Below are 14,349 nucleotides of genomic sequence, written 5' to 3' on the forward strand. Positions count from 1 at the left end.
ATTGACCATTTCAAATACAATATACACCTGACTTTAATGCTACCAGTAAGAGTGAGTTTTACTTAACTAAGTTTTAAAACTGCTTATCTGTTCTGTTTTGACTTTGAGTATCTGTTCAAAAACCACAACTAAAATACTAACCCACTTCCCTGCTGCAGTAGTTACAGAATATTAAACATGTAATCTCATCTGCAGCGATCTGGGTTATGACTGTAGTGTAACAAAAATGTAAATGTGCAAGACAGAATATTTGGTGGGATGCATATCAACCAACAGAACATGCTCTACTTAATATAAAACAAAACAAAAATGCCAAAAGAGGTTTTTAAAAATTCTCCTGTAAAAGTGAAGAGAAAAACTGCTGTGCTATTACTTTGTCTTCATCTCAATCTAAAGTATACTGTAGAGTACACAATACCACACCCTCTAATGTACTCACTAGTCCCAAAGAATAAATCAGCCTCTACGGGAGAGTGCATTCACTCGAGACACTCTAATGCATTCTTTAGTAAATCAATGCTGCATGGGGAAAACTTGACTTTTGGCTTGTCTTAAAGCTTCTGGAGGTGAAGTTTCTGAAATCTGTGCAGGGAAGGAGGAGACTATATATATGTATACATAAAGAGACTATAATTGGTTATTTCAAATCCAATTTTCAAGTATTTTTATTACATTAGAGAGAAAGCTACCTGAATCGTTCTTGGCCTGCAGTATCCCATATCTGTAACTTTACATATTTACCACCAACATTTATTATCTTTGAACCAAATTCCACTCCTATTGTATGATTTGAGTCATCTTTGACTGAAAAAGAAAAAGAACAAGATATTTAATTTGAGAACATTAAAGAAACAGACTAACAGATTTAAACAAGCAAAATCAAGGGCTAAAGTCAATGGAAATGTAATTTACTGTAGCCTTTCGTTTTTCTAGTAGTCAGCTGATAAGAAGCACACAGAATACACATACAGTTCCTACTCTGGAGGAGATGATAAGGCTCTTTCACAAAACCCCTAGAGCGAACCATCCATCGTAAAGCCTAGGCCTGGAGGTGGCCATGCCACAGACAGTCACAGTCACCTGTCCGCTGCGAGGGCACTCACACGTGGAGACGGCATAAAGTACCGGGGGCCAGTCTGAAGGGCTGACAGCCCAGTGACAGGTCTGTCACTGAGGTGTGACTCTGTCAGTACTGAGGTGGTGACTGTCTCCACTACCTAAATGGATAACTATTCCAAAGAAATAAAAGGGAAGGAAAAGGACTGTAGCCCCCAAAAGGAACTTGATGAACACCAAAGATTAAAGGAAAAGGAGGAAAAGATAGACAAAATAAAACAAAGCCGAATAACAAAAATTCTGAACACATCGTAGCTATGGACTTTCCATGAATTTGCAGGTTGTGTGACAGTAATTTGGGATGAATTTGTTGGAGAAGCCGATACTGTCTCTACTGAGAGGCAGGCAAACAGAGCAGCTCACTAAACCTGCCCAGGATGAACTGTCTGTGAAAAAAGTCCTTGTGGGGGATGAAGAGCCAAGTTATCACTAATAACACAGCTATACAGCCTATGACTGACCTACACTTCTTAACCGCAGGGCAGAATCTAAGTGTGTTAGAAATCACCAATGCCACTTGAGGTGCGCTGAGTGTTTCCTGGGGCTGGGGTGGGGGACTGACCAGTTAATACCGACCACACCAGCCTGTCCCAGAAGATGGGGAACTAGTGTGGACATTCTAGAATTCAAGCTATCGAGAAACCTCAGAGTAAAAGCATCAGAAGGTGATGGCTGAAGTCCAAGGGCGTCCTGATTACAGTACGGCCACAGGACCAATCAAGTGGAGGCCTTCCCATCATGCATAGACCACGCAGACTAACCCAACACACATGTCGCCATGGTGAGGAGTTGGGGAGGACTGTCAAGGGAGAGCTCGCCACAGGGAGGGGACACAAAGACAGGCAGGTGGGTTCTGCGCCCAACATCCTCGGGGCACTTTTTTCTGAGATGCTACAGTGCAGTCTTGGCACCTCGTGAAGAGACCTGGACCACCCAATGAGGAAATACTTGTTACATTCACTGAGGATTGGCTCTGTGACTAGCCCGTGCGGGCTCCGTGTCACGAAACAGAAGTCCCAACAAGCTCTTGGACAACGAACACCGAAGTAGCAGAATATGTTCCTATAGTATTTTTCAAAGCTCCCTTTGCTGTTTCCCCATGTGACCCACCACCACTTAGGTGCACATGCAGTCTGTGAAATTAATTATTTTTTGTGTCTTCAACCTGACTGCTGTGAAATAGGTCATCCTCCACAATTCTTCCCATGATTGTAAAAGCACTGTTCATTTTAAGGGTCTTTCAACTTACAAGTCTTTGATACTACCTTGGAATAAAATATTCAGCTTCCCTTACCAAAACAGTGTAAGTCAATGGCAAAAAGATGGGTCTGTGGTCAAAAGACCTAGACTTGAGTCTAACCAACTCTAGCGTCCATTCCCAAGGGCACACACCCAACTGCTCTAAACCTGTTTCCTAAACCTACAAAACAGAACTGATGACAATAACCACCTCCACTATAGTACAAGGCCATCGAGGACCCAAGAGGACTCTTATCTACAATGTACTACTCGGGCTTCCTAGGCGGCTCCCTGTCAGGGCAGGAAAGTCCTCTGTGGCCTTCCACCTCACCATGTTGTATTTTGATATCTGGAATGTATTAGAGTATCTGGAAAGTGTACAGTATGATAATATATTGAACAATGAACCACCATAAAACAGAAATAACTTAATAAAAAACTTAGTCATACTGCTAGAAGCTTAATATAAGCTTTTAATATGATTTTAATATACTTTTAAACTATAACTTTTTTCTTGAAATAATGTTCAGAAGTTTGGCTATAAACAAATTTGAGCAAGAGAGCACTCTCAGGGGAAGACATGCATGAAACACGGACCATTTGTTGTCACTTACATTTTTTTTCTATAAACTGATGAAGCAAGCAAGACTTGCCAGTTCCTGCATTTCCAATAACCAAGAACTTAAACAAAAAATCTGAAAAACAAAAAGAGATCATGAAAAATAACTTTAAAACATGTGCTACAAATGTATCCTTAGACTATGATCAAAAAAAGTTAGCAAAACCTTACTTGTTAATATAACAGAAAAAAGGCAACTGTTCTGTGAACATAACAAAAAACATGTCAACTCATCTTTTCACCTTTTTGGTATTGGGCACATATGCCAACTCTCAGTGGTTTTCTGAACTCCGCTCTTGGGAAAATTTCCTTTGATATCGGAAGTTTGAAGACTATTCTTGTAGTGAATAAAATCTGTCCCTTTGCTAGTCACTATTCAAAGAAATATGTATAAGCAGTGATAAAAATAGTCTAGAAATTTCAAGAGTTTTCTGTATAAAAGAAAAACCCTGGGAAACTTCTAGGCTTTGAGAAATCCACTCCCTTCTTCTTTTTAAAAACAGGTATGTTTCCCCCACCCCTGAAGATTTTTTGTGGTCTTGCTTCTATTCCCTTATCTGTAACTTGTGGGAAGGACAGCTTAAGCCAAGTTTGGGTTCGTATTTGAAGTGGGAAATTTGTCTCATTCAGTGAGGAAAGAATTCTTCCTTTCTTCTTTACAGAGTAATATATAAAATTTGGAATATTATTTTCCATATAATGGAAACGAAGACTCTCCAGTAAAATTTTAATTAAATTAGCATGATGTAGCATCAGTAGCCCCACGTGGCCTAAATGATTAATTTTGCTTCTTCTGTTAGCAAAGAACTTTAGTTCTGCTGAGACCAGGAGCTGCAGAGGACCCACGCCCTCCCCCACCCCTCACACCTTGATCAGAATCCTACCATCACGAATCCCCCCATCCCCTCCACACCCCGCTGCTGGACTCATTCTGTGGCCCTGAAGGCCCTGGTCTGTCCCGGTTCCCTGGTTTGCACCTGTGAAAGTGTTACCTCCACACACCTTTTCCAAACCCAGACCAAGCTCTCCTGGCCCTGGCTCCTCTCTCCCTGACGTAAGTTCAAATGACCTATTTCTTTGCTGACATTCAGTCTAGCCCTGTTTCTTCAGAACTATATTCAGTATCACTCAGAGACAGAGCCTATTTAGCCTCTCATGATTTTCCCATGGTTACAGGCAATAAACCTACAGGACAATGATATCAGAATTGTCAGCATTTAACCATATCAGGTTTTACGCTTCTTACCGCATGATTTTAAAGCATGCCACATTCATGATCACAGGAGCCAAAAAGAAGCAACCCATTTATAGATAAATGGATAAAAAAAATATGGCATAAACATACACTAGAATGTTACTCAGCCTTGAAAATGAGGAAATTCTGACACATGTCACAACAAGGTTGACCCTCAAAGACATTAGCTAAGGGAAACATTCCAGTCACAAAAGGAGAAACACTGTATGATTCCATTTATATAATGTACCTAGATTAGTCAGATTCGGGGACAGAAAGTAGAATCGCGGCCGCCAGTGCCGGGGGAAGGCGGGGAATGAGGAGGTATTGTTTAATGGACATGAGTGTCAGTGTGGAAAGATGGAAAAGTTCTGGAGAATGGTTGTCAACAACGTGCATGTCCTTAATACAAATTAACTGTAGACTTAAAAATGGGGCAAGTGGCAAATCATGTAATTTTACTACACAGGCACATGAAACAAAACATGGCAAATCAATCATGTTCACTGAACAGCTTTTATAACCTAAGAAATCAAAGGTTAAGATTGCCAGGTTAAAATGGAAGTCCTGGAATTTCTCAGTCTTTTTTTTTTTTTTTAAAGATTTTATTTATTCATTTGACAGAGAGAAATCACAAGTAGATGGAGAGGCAGGCAGAGAGAGAGAGAGAGAGAGGGAAGCAGGCTCCCCGCTGAGCAGAGAGCCCGACGCGGGACTCGATCCCAGGACCCTGAGATCATGACCTGAGCCGAAGGCAGCGGCTTAACCCACTGAGCCACCCAGGCGCCCCTGGAATTTCTCAGTCTTGTTCAACATCTTTTTCTATTTAAAATATAAAGCCCAATACATCGTAAAGTTGCCCTCGAATGACTACGTGGTTCCATATACATGAGAATTTTTTACAGGACAGAACTGCACCTGTATTTTCTCTTCCTTGTAATTTTCTTTCTTTTTTAAAAAAGATTTATTTATTTATTTGTGTGTGAGAGAGAAAGCGCGTGCTCACAGGAAGGGGCAGAGGGAGAGCGAAAGACAGAATTTCAAGCAGAATCTGTGCTGAGTGTGGAGCTCAATGGGGGGCTCGATCTCATGACCCTGAGCTCACACCTGAGCCAAAACCAAGAGTTGTACACTTTACCGACTGGGCCTCCCACATTCTCCTGCCTTGTGACTATCTTTAAGGATTTTATTTATTTATTTGAGAGAGAGAGAAAGCAAGCAAAAGCAGGGAGGAACAGACGGGGAGGGAGAAAGAAGGTGAAGCAGACTCCACATTGGGGTAGAGCCCTACTCAGGGCTCAGTGCCACAACCATAAGATCATGTCCTGAGCTGCTAACCAAGAGTGGGACGCTTAACCGACTGAGCCACCCAGGCGCCTACCTCCTTGTGATTTTCTTAATAGCATTTTCTTTTCTCTAGCATGTTTTATTGTAAAAATATGTTACATAATACATCGGAAATATGTGTTAAGTGATTGTTTTTGTTATCAGTAAGGCTCCAGACAACAGTAGAATATTAAGAGTTAAGTTTTTGGGGAGTTAGAATTTATATGCAGGTTTTCAACTATGCAGAGGTTTGGTGCCCTTAACCCCTTTGTTGCTCAAGAGTCAACAGAAAAAGGTGAGAGCCAAATAGAGATGCTGCCAATATGTAGTGAACAGCAAATACTAAGAATGAAAAGAATTTCTATATGCAAATGGAAATATTTCTTATGTTTTGTATGTATACAGAAAGATGAGTGTCACAAATCTATGTGATCTTGGAACAAAACTCACATATCTAGACATGGACTTTGGCTTGGTTCTTGTTCCACCGTTATTTTCTGCTTTGGAAGTTTGGCTTGAATACACTTTATTATGGTAACTGTTATCTAGATTGTACCAAAGCTCTATCAGACAAAAGAGTAACATATCCACTGAACTACACCTTGCTGGGCAAAAGACAAGGAAGACGTGTAGTTTCCATATGTTAAAAATTCCTCCAACAATATTTAAAAGATTTATTTATTTATCTGAGAGAGCAGGGGGAGGGGCAGAGAGGGGAGAATCTTAAGCAGACTCAGCTGCTTAGTGTAGAGCCTGATGTGGGGGTTGATCTCATAACCCTGAGATCATGACCTGAGCTGAAGCCAAGAGTCAGATGCTTAACCAACTGAGCTACCCAGGGGCCCCTCCTTTCATAGTGTATGAAATTCTTCATACACTACATCTTGTAGCTCAAACAGGTAAGTATTCGTACTTTAGTAGAAAATCTTTTTGTTTCAAAACCCTTTTGGGTCAAACATCTAGAAATGCTGGATAAAATACACATAAAAAAAGCATAGCTGAGCTTTTAGGAAAGAAAGGAAAATTCTAGATACTTGGGAAAGAGAAGAAACAGAAAAAAAGCAATAGGAGCCCAGATGTGTCAGTATTGAGTGTAAAATGTGTATGGGACAGAGCATAAGAGCTTGTGCCCATGCGAAGGAGGGAGTAGAGAGCTAACTCTGAGTTCTTCTCAAGACTAGGTCTGAAGTGAAAGGGTAGGCTGGAGGAAAAACATCTATTCACTAGCTCAGGGAGATGAGGAGATTTCTTTCACTCTGTCTGGCCTCTTTAATGAATGGGAAAAACATTTCCCTTTGAAAACTAATCATGGGCGCTGGTAAGACAGGTGGGTTTGAAATTCAAATTTACATAAACATGTGCACAATGAACCTCCAAACCAAGAACTGAGCAACAGTAAGAATGAAAGTGACATGACTAGGATGCCTGGAAGAATTACTTTGGAAGGACATGTGCTCCACCCAAGAATTGGAATTCTCACATTTACAGCTCCTTGAAGATGAGCTCACAATATAAAATTACAAGACACTCAAGGAAACAATCCATCACAAGTCCACCACCTGCAGACGGATTACACTTCCAAGAGTTTGATTTAAAAAAAAAAAAAAGAACCCAAAATAGTACAGGTGATCCTTGAACAACATAGGGGTTAGGGGCACTGACACTACTCCCCTCCCCCTATCCTATGTTGTGCAGCTGAAAAACCCACATACAACTTTGACTCCCCAAGTACTTCACTACTAACAGTCCACTCTTGACTACTAGTCCACTCTAGACTGATAACGTAAGTAGAGTAATACTTATTTGCTATGTTATATATTATATACTGTATTCTCACAATAAATAAGCTAATAAACAATGTTACTAAGAAAATCATAATGAAGAGAAAACACATTTACATTGCTATATTGTAAAAAAAATTCATGTGAAGTGGACATGTACAGTTCAAGCCTGTGTCATTCATGGGTCAAATGTCTACCCAAGATTACAAATACCATAAAAAAGGAACCGAATTTATAAGAATAAAGTAATATGAAAAAATAGGTAGATTTCTAGAATGTGTCCAGAGATAAAAATTGCAGTCTTTAAAATTAAATAGTGAATGGATGGGTTTAAAAAAAAAAGAAATCAGCAAAAATGAGAAATTTAACTGGAATAGGGACTGAAGAAAATTACTAGAAGGCGAACAAAGAGTTGAGAGGAGAGGAAACTGTGTGGGTTTAAGCAACATGGAGGATTAAAGGAAAAGGTCCAATACAGTTCTAATTGGTATTTGGGAACAGGAAAATAGGGAATGCGGTATAGAGCCAACATTAAAAGAAATCATGCCTCAGAATTTCAACAGAATTAAAATTAAAGGGACTATCAGATCCAAAATAACTGTGACCCATGAGAAGGATAAATAAGAATAACTCCACATCTAAACACATTATCATCATAGTGAAATGGAAGAACTAAGACTATAAAGGCAATCAGGAAGAACGGAAAAATTCCCTGTTAAGGAAATTAGGTTCCTTATCCCAAAGGAAATTAGGTTCCTTATCCTAATAAGGCAGTGAGATAATCACAGTGTTGAGAGGAGGAGCACAAAACCAAAAACTCTCTAATGTAGAATGCAATGGACAAAAATTATACTCAAGGCCAAGGTATACCTCTGCTTCCAGAAGCTGAGACAGAAATACTTCTTCCCGCTCAGTATAACCTAAGACACTAGACAATATATATAAAGGCAACATAAGGAGACTTTGAAAGTGTAGCAAAGAAGGCAGACTGGCCAGGGACCTTGGGGCCTGAGAAAGGACACGGGTGAGTTCTTCAGGTTTTCCTTTCGCCTTACATACCCTAGACCTGGAGCTGAACAAGCTGGCAATCTGCAAATGGCAATGGGTGAAGATCTTAAAAAGCCCCACCCCACCCACCTCCCTCCCCAAAGCTGTTGTGTGTAGCCGTAGAGCCAGGTGAGGGCAGCCTAGCAAGGAAAAAACTTTTACACATCAACGGCTCTACTGCAGCCAAGCAGCACAGGAAAATCTGGGACCCCACCCTGACCCACACCAGCAAAGGCTGAGTGGGGAGCCTAGACATCCCCCAGGGAAGCCGGAGGACCTCATTACGGCAGGGTGGTGTAGCAGGACAGAGCCAAGACTTTCATTTCCAGTAGCTGGTCATGAGCCGCCCCCAGCCCTCCCCACAGTGTCAGCAGAGACCCCAAGCCCCTGTGGTGGTGGTGGTGGTGGTGTGGGAGACGTGGAACATGGGCACTCTGGGCCCCACCGAGCAGTAACAAGGAGCACTCCCTCCACCCACAGGTCAACAGAAGCCCAGCCCGGACTATGCACTTCTACCTTCACCTGGCAGTAACGAGGTTGTGCCCAAGAATGGAAACCAGTTAAATAAAAAATTTAAATAAAGATCTCAAGTCTCATAACATAATATAAAAAATGTCCAGGCTTCAAGGAAAAATCACTCAACATACTGAGAACCAGCAAGGTCTCAAACTGAAAGAAAAAAAGATAATAGATTCCAATGCCCAAATATCAAAAATGCATGACAAGGGACACTTGGGTGGCACAGTCGGTTAAGTGTCTGCCTTCACCTCAGGTCATGATCCCAGAGTCCTGGGATTGAGTCCCACATCTAGCTTTAAAATCTTTAAAATCTTAAAGAAAAAAGAAATGGATGACAAAAATTTTAAAGCAACTTAAAATCTTTTAAAAGAGTTTTAAATATAAAAATATTTCAACAATACAAACATGCTTGAAACAAATGAAAAACAAACCTTTGGCAAAGAGAAAATCTTATCAAAGAAATAACAGATATAAAGAACCAAATGGTGTTTTTAGAATTGAAAAATATAGCAAAATGGAAGGGACAGTGGAAACAATCTGTGAACTGGATGACAAAATGATAGAAAATATCCAATCTAAACAACTAAGAGAAAACAGACTGAATATGTATACATAGAGCCTCAGGAACCCTTGATCCTATTAAAAAAAAAAAAAGCTCTAATATTTGTATCACTGGAGTCAGGAAAGAAGAGGAAAAAGAGAATAAGGTTGCAAAAATACTCAAAGAAACAATGGCTGAAAACTTTCCAAATCTGGCAACAGACAGGAATCCAGATTCAAAAAGCTGAGGACAAATCCAAATAAATCTATGCCAACATACATCATAACTCAACTTCTGAAAATTAAAGACAAAGAAAAGTCCTTGAAAGCAGCCAGAGAAAATGACAGGCCAGAGAAAATGATGGCTTGCCTACAGAGAAAAAAAAAAGTAATTCAAGTGACAGCAGATTTTTCATCAAAAAACCAGAGGCCAGAAGAAAGCGGCACATTTTTCAAGGGCTGACAGAGAACTCTCTGTCCAGAACCTTGTATCTAGTAAAAATGATGGTCTGGAATGGAGGGAGAATCAAGACATTCTTGGGGGCAGGGTGGGGTTGGGGGGACTCTAACAGAATTTGTCCATAACAGACCAATCCTAAACGCATGTTTAAAAGAGGTAAAGAAGTTCTCTGAACAGAAAGTGAATGATAAAAGGAACCTAGAATGTCAGGAAGGAAGGAAGAACACGGCAAACAAAAACACATCTAAGTAAGGGCGCCTAACTGGCTCCGTCAGAAGAGCAGGCAACTCTTGATCTCTGGGTCATGAGTTTGAGTCCCATGTTGGGTGTAGGGATTACTTAAATAAAAACTTAAAAAAAAAAAGCATAAATACAATAGACTTTTCTTCTTCCCCTATTGTGCTTTCTAAATTAGATTTGGCTGTTTAAACAAAAAGAATTAACAGTTATGTGATTCTAAATATGAGGAGAGGAAACATTTAAGACAATTATATCAAAGGTGGGACACAGTAAAGAGATGTAAAAGAAGGCAAGGTTTTTATATGTCCCTCAAATGGAGAAAATGATGACAGCAATAGACTGTGAAATGTATTTATAATGTAACACACAGAACAACCCTTAAAAAACCTATACAAAGAGATATTCTCAAAAATATAAATAAAGTGAACAGAATTCTTAAAAATGTTCACATAAACTGCAGGAACACTGGAAAAAGAAATGAAAAACAGGGCAGGTTAAAAACTGGTAAAAATAAGTCCTAATATACCAATAATTACAATAAATGGAAACTATAAATATCCCAATTAAAAGACGAAAACTGGCAGATTAGATGAAAAATCATGACATGACTATATGCTGTCAACAAGAAACTCCCTTCGATCAGAATGACACAGGCAGGCTGAAAGTGAAAGGATGGAAAAAGCTGTATCATGCAAACATTAGTCAAAGGAAAGCATTATTATTATCAGATAAAACAGACTTCACAGCAAGGAAGATTGCCTGAGACCAAAAGGATTATTACATAATGATAAAGGAATAAATCCACCAGCAAGACAGGAATCCACACCTGAAATTAATAAAATAGAGCTATAAAGTGTATGTCAAGCAAAAACTGGCAGAACTAAAAGGAGAAACAGGTGAATCCACAATTATGGTTGGAGACCTCAACACCCTTCTCTCTACAACTGAGAGAACTAGAGAAAAAATCAGCAGGATACAGAAGGAAAAAATCATAGCAAACCAAAGCGATCTAGCTGAGTTTTACAGAATACTTCACCAACAAGAGCAGAACACACTCTTTCCCAGGACCCATGAGACACATTATCAAGTTAGACAATATCTTGGGCCACAAAACAAACTCCAACAAATTTAAAAGAATGGAAATCTCACAAGAATGTGTTCTCTTAACTACAATGTAATCAAAGTAGAAATCAGTAATATGAAGACAACAGGAAAATCTCCAAATACTTGGCTACTAACCAACATATTTCTAAATAATCTATGATTTCTCTCTCTCTCTCTTTTTTTTTTTAAAAGATTTTATTTATTTGAGAGCAAGGGAGAGCAGAGCAAGATAGAGAGCATGAGTTGGTGGGGGGCTGTTGGGGAGGGAGAAGCAGACTCCTCGCTGAGCAGGGAGACCAATGTGGGGCTCGATCCAGGGATTTCGACCAGAGCCAAAGGCAGAGGTTTAACTGACAGAGCCACCCAGGAGCCCCTAAATAATCTATGATTTAAGGAAGTCTCCTGGGAAAGCAAACAAATATATTGTGCTGAATAGAAAATAAATTACAACCCATCAAAATTTGTGGGATACAACTAAAGCACTGCTAAGCGGAAACTTTTTAGAACACTAAATGCATACATTAGGAAAAAAGTGTCAGTCAATTATCTACATTCCTACCTCAAGAACCTAGAAAAAGAAGAGTACGATAAACTTAAAGCAAGCAGAAGGAAGGAAATAAAAAGGGACAGAAATCAATGAAACTGAAAATAGAAGAACAAGAGAGAAAATCCATGAGACAGAAGCTGGCTCCTTGAGAAGATCAATAAAACTGATAAACTTCTGGTAAAACTGTTACGAGTTCAAGGAATTAGGGGCCGAGCCAGGAAAAAGACATGGCTGGGAGACGGCACACACCACTTCCTTGGGCAGCACTCTGACAGGCTGCACTGGAGGGGACATCCCTCATGGCAGGAGAGCTTCCAGAAGGGGACAACAGCAGGGGACTTCTGAGGGAGAAGGGTCTGGAGAGAGGCTTTATGTGTCCACACGATGTCACCCAGCAGCCTGGGGGACAGCCAGCGGCTTGAGGTCTTTAATAGCCCCTGAGTTTGTTTATCAAAGGTTAGCAGATGGTGAGTGTTAATTTCACAGGGTATGCAAAGCAGGAAGTCCCAAAATTGCTAAAAATATTACTTATTTGGGCTGTATTTTAAGCAACCTAGGGTGTAAGAATTTTAGTGTAGTGCTGGTAGACTTTGAACTAATGTCCTAGCTTGCTGTGAAGAAGAAAACAAAATAGAGGCTAATATAGAAGGCTACCTTTAATCCATTTATACAATAAGACTGACAAAGTAAAGGAAAGAAGACACAAACAGTTGATTTCAGGAAGTAAACAGCAATCATTGCAGACCCTGCAGACATCAAAAAAATAACCAAGGGGTTAACATGAACAATTCCACATACATTAGTTTAACAACTTAGATGGGACAGGTCAATTCTTTGAAAACACAAAGTACCACAGCTCACTCAACATAAAACAGACAAAATTTAAAGAGCCCTACAGTGATTAATAAAATTGAATTGTTAGTTTTAAAACTCGCAAAAAATATTCAGGCTGAGATGGTTTCACTAGAGAATTATATCAAATATTTTAAAAAGAACACAATCCTATACAACCTCTTTGAGAAAACAGAAGGGGGAACCCTTCCCAAGTCATTTTAAGAAGCTGGTATTTATTATTACCTAATTTACTATATGTTTTTGTTTATTTAAAAATTTTAACATTATATATTTGACATATTAAAGATGTTTCACATACTATATACAAGTAATATGTTAATATAAGTATGTGTTAAGTAGATATTAAGTTATGTAAAATATTACATATATGCATATTACATAGCATAAAAATATTGAAAATTTTATTTATATATATTTATATTTATTATTACACTGACACCAAAAACCAGATGACAGTATTGAAACAAAATAGACTATAGAACAATATTTCTGAGTACTTAATAAAATACTAACAAATAGAATTCACTATTATTTATATTTATAAATACAATTATACACTATGACCAAGTGGGCTTTATTTCAGAGGTGAAAGGCCAGTTCAATATTTCAAAATCAGTATTAATAGGCTAAAAAAGGGAAGTCAGATTGGTGCAGAAAAAGCATTTCACAAAAGTCAACACGTGCTTGTGATAAAACTCCCGGGGGCGGGGGGGGGGGGGAACAGAGGGCAACTTCCTCAACTTGATAAAGAGCATTTAAAAATTCCTACAGCTAACCTTATCCTTAATGATGAGACTACTTCCCCCTAAGATCAGGAACACAGTAAGAATGTCAGCTCTTACCACTATTTTTCAATACCACACAGTAAGTTCCAGGTAGTGCAATAAGACATGAAAAGGAAACAAAAGCACACAGATCAAAAAGGAAGAAATAAAACTGTTTATATTAGTAGGTAATATGATTGTATACAAGAAAATTCAAGGAATCTCAAAAAAACAAAACCAAACCAAAAATTTCCTACAACCCATAAATGAATTCAAGGTCAAGATTACAGAATATAAAAATCAACTGTATTTCTAATACTAACAACATACATGTGGGCATCAAAATTAAAAATATAATGCCACTCACAATCACTCAGAAAATACACTTAGGTGGCACCTAAGTGAAGCCTCTGCCTTAGGCTTGGATCATGGTCCTGGGATCCGAGGATCTAGTCCTGTGTGGAGCTCTCTACTCAGCTGGGAGCCTGCTTCTCCCTCTCCTTTTGCTCCCACCCCCTGCTTGTGGGAGCATGCCTGCTCTCTCTCCCTTAAATAAAATCTTAAAAAAACATTTACTTAGGTGTCAGTCTAACAAAACACATGAAGGACTTCAATGTTAGTAAGTATACAATGCTGAGCGGAAAAAACAACAAAAACAGTCTAAATAAAGGAGAGATATACTGTGTTCCAGGATTAGAAGACTAGACACAGTAAAGATGTCAATTCTCCCCAAACTGACATGTTTATGAAGTTTTTATCACCATTATGGTAAGGCTGTGGCATAGACAAGCTTATCCTACAGTTTATATGGAAAGACAAAAGAACTCCGAATAGCTAAGGAATCACTTCACCTGATCTGAATGAACCTCATTATGCAGCTGCAATAATGATGTCTGTATGGTATCAACACTTGGAGACACACAGACCGATGGAGCAGAACAGAGAACCCAGAAGCAGA

At 39.2% G+C, this 14,349-nt stretch overlaps 1 protein-coding gene across 3 annotated transcripts in view; it reads right to left on the minus strand.

The window, feature by feature from the left end:
• RAB4A (RAB4A, member RAS oncogene family) overlaps positions 1-14,349 on the minus strand; it is a 47,327-nt gene that overhangs the window by 17,156 nt on the left and 15,822 nt on the right. For 2 of the 3 annotated variants that reach the window (XM_082718896.1, XM_082718897.1), the window contains exons 2-3: positions 2,970-3,050; positions 690-804 (exon numbers count right to left, since the gene is read on the minus strand). The exons of the other annotated variant lie outside the window; for it this stretch is intronic. In XM_082718896.1, coding sequence (XP_082575022.1) covers positions 690-804; positions 2,970-3,050 — 196 coding nt within the window. The remainder of the gene's footprint in view (positions 1-689; positions 805-2,969; positions 3,051-14,349) is intronic. 3 annotated transcript variants of the gene reach the window in all.

This window comes from Mustela nivalis, assembly GCF_964662115.1.
Source record: "Mustela nivalis genome assembly, chromosome: 2".
Lineage (NCBI taxonomy): Eukaryota > Metazoa > Chordata > Mammalia > Carnivora > Mustelidae > Mustela > Mustela nivalis.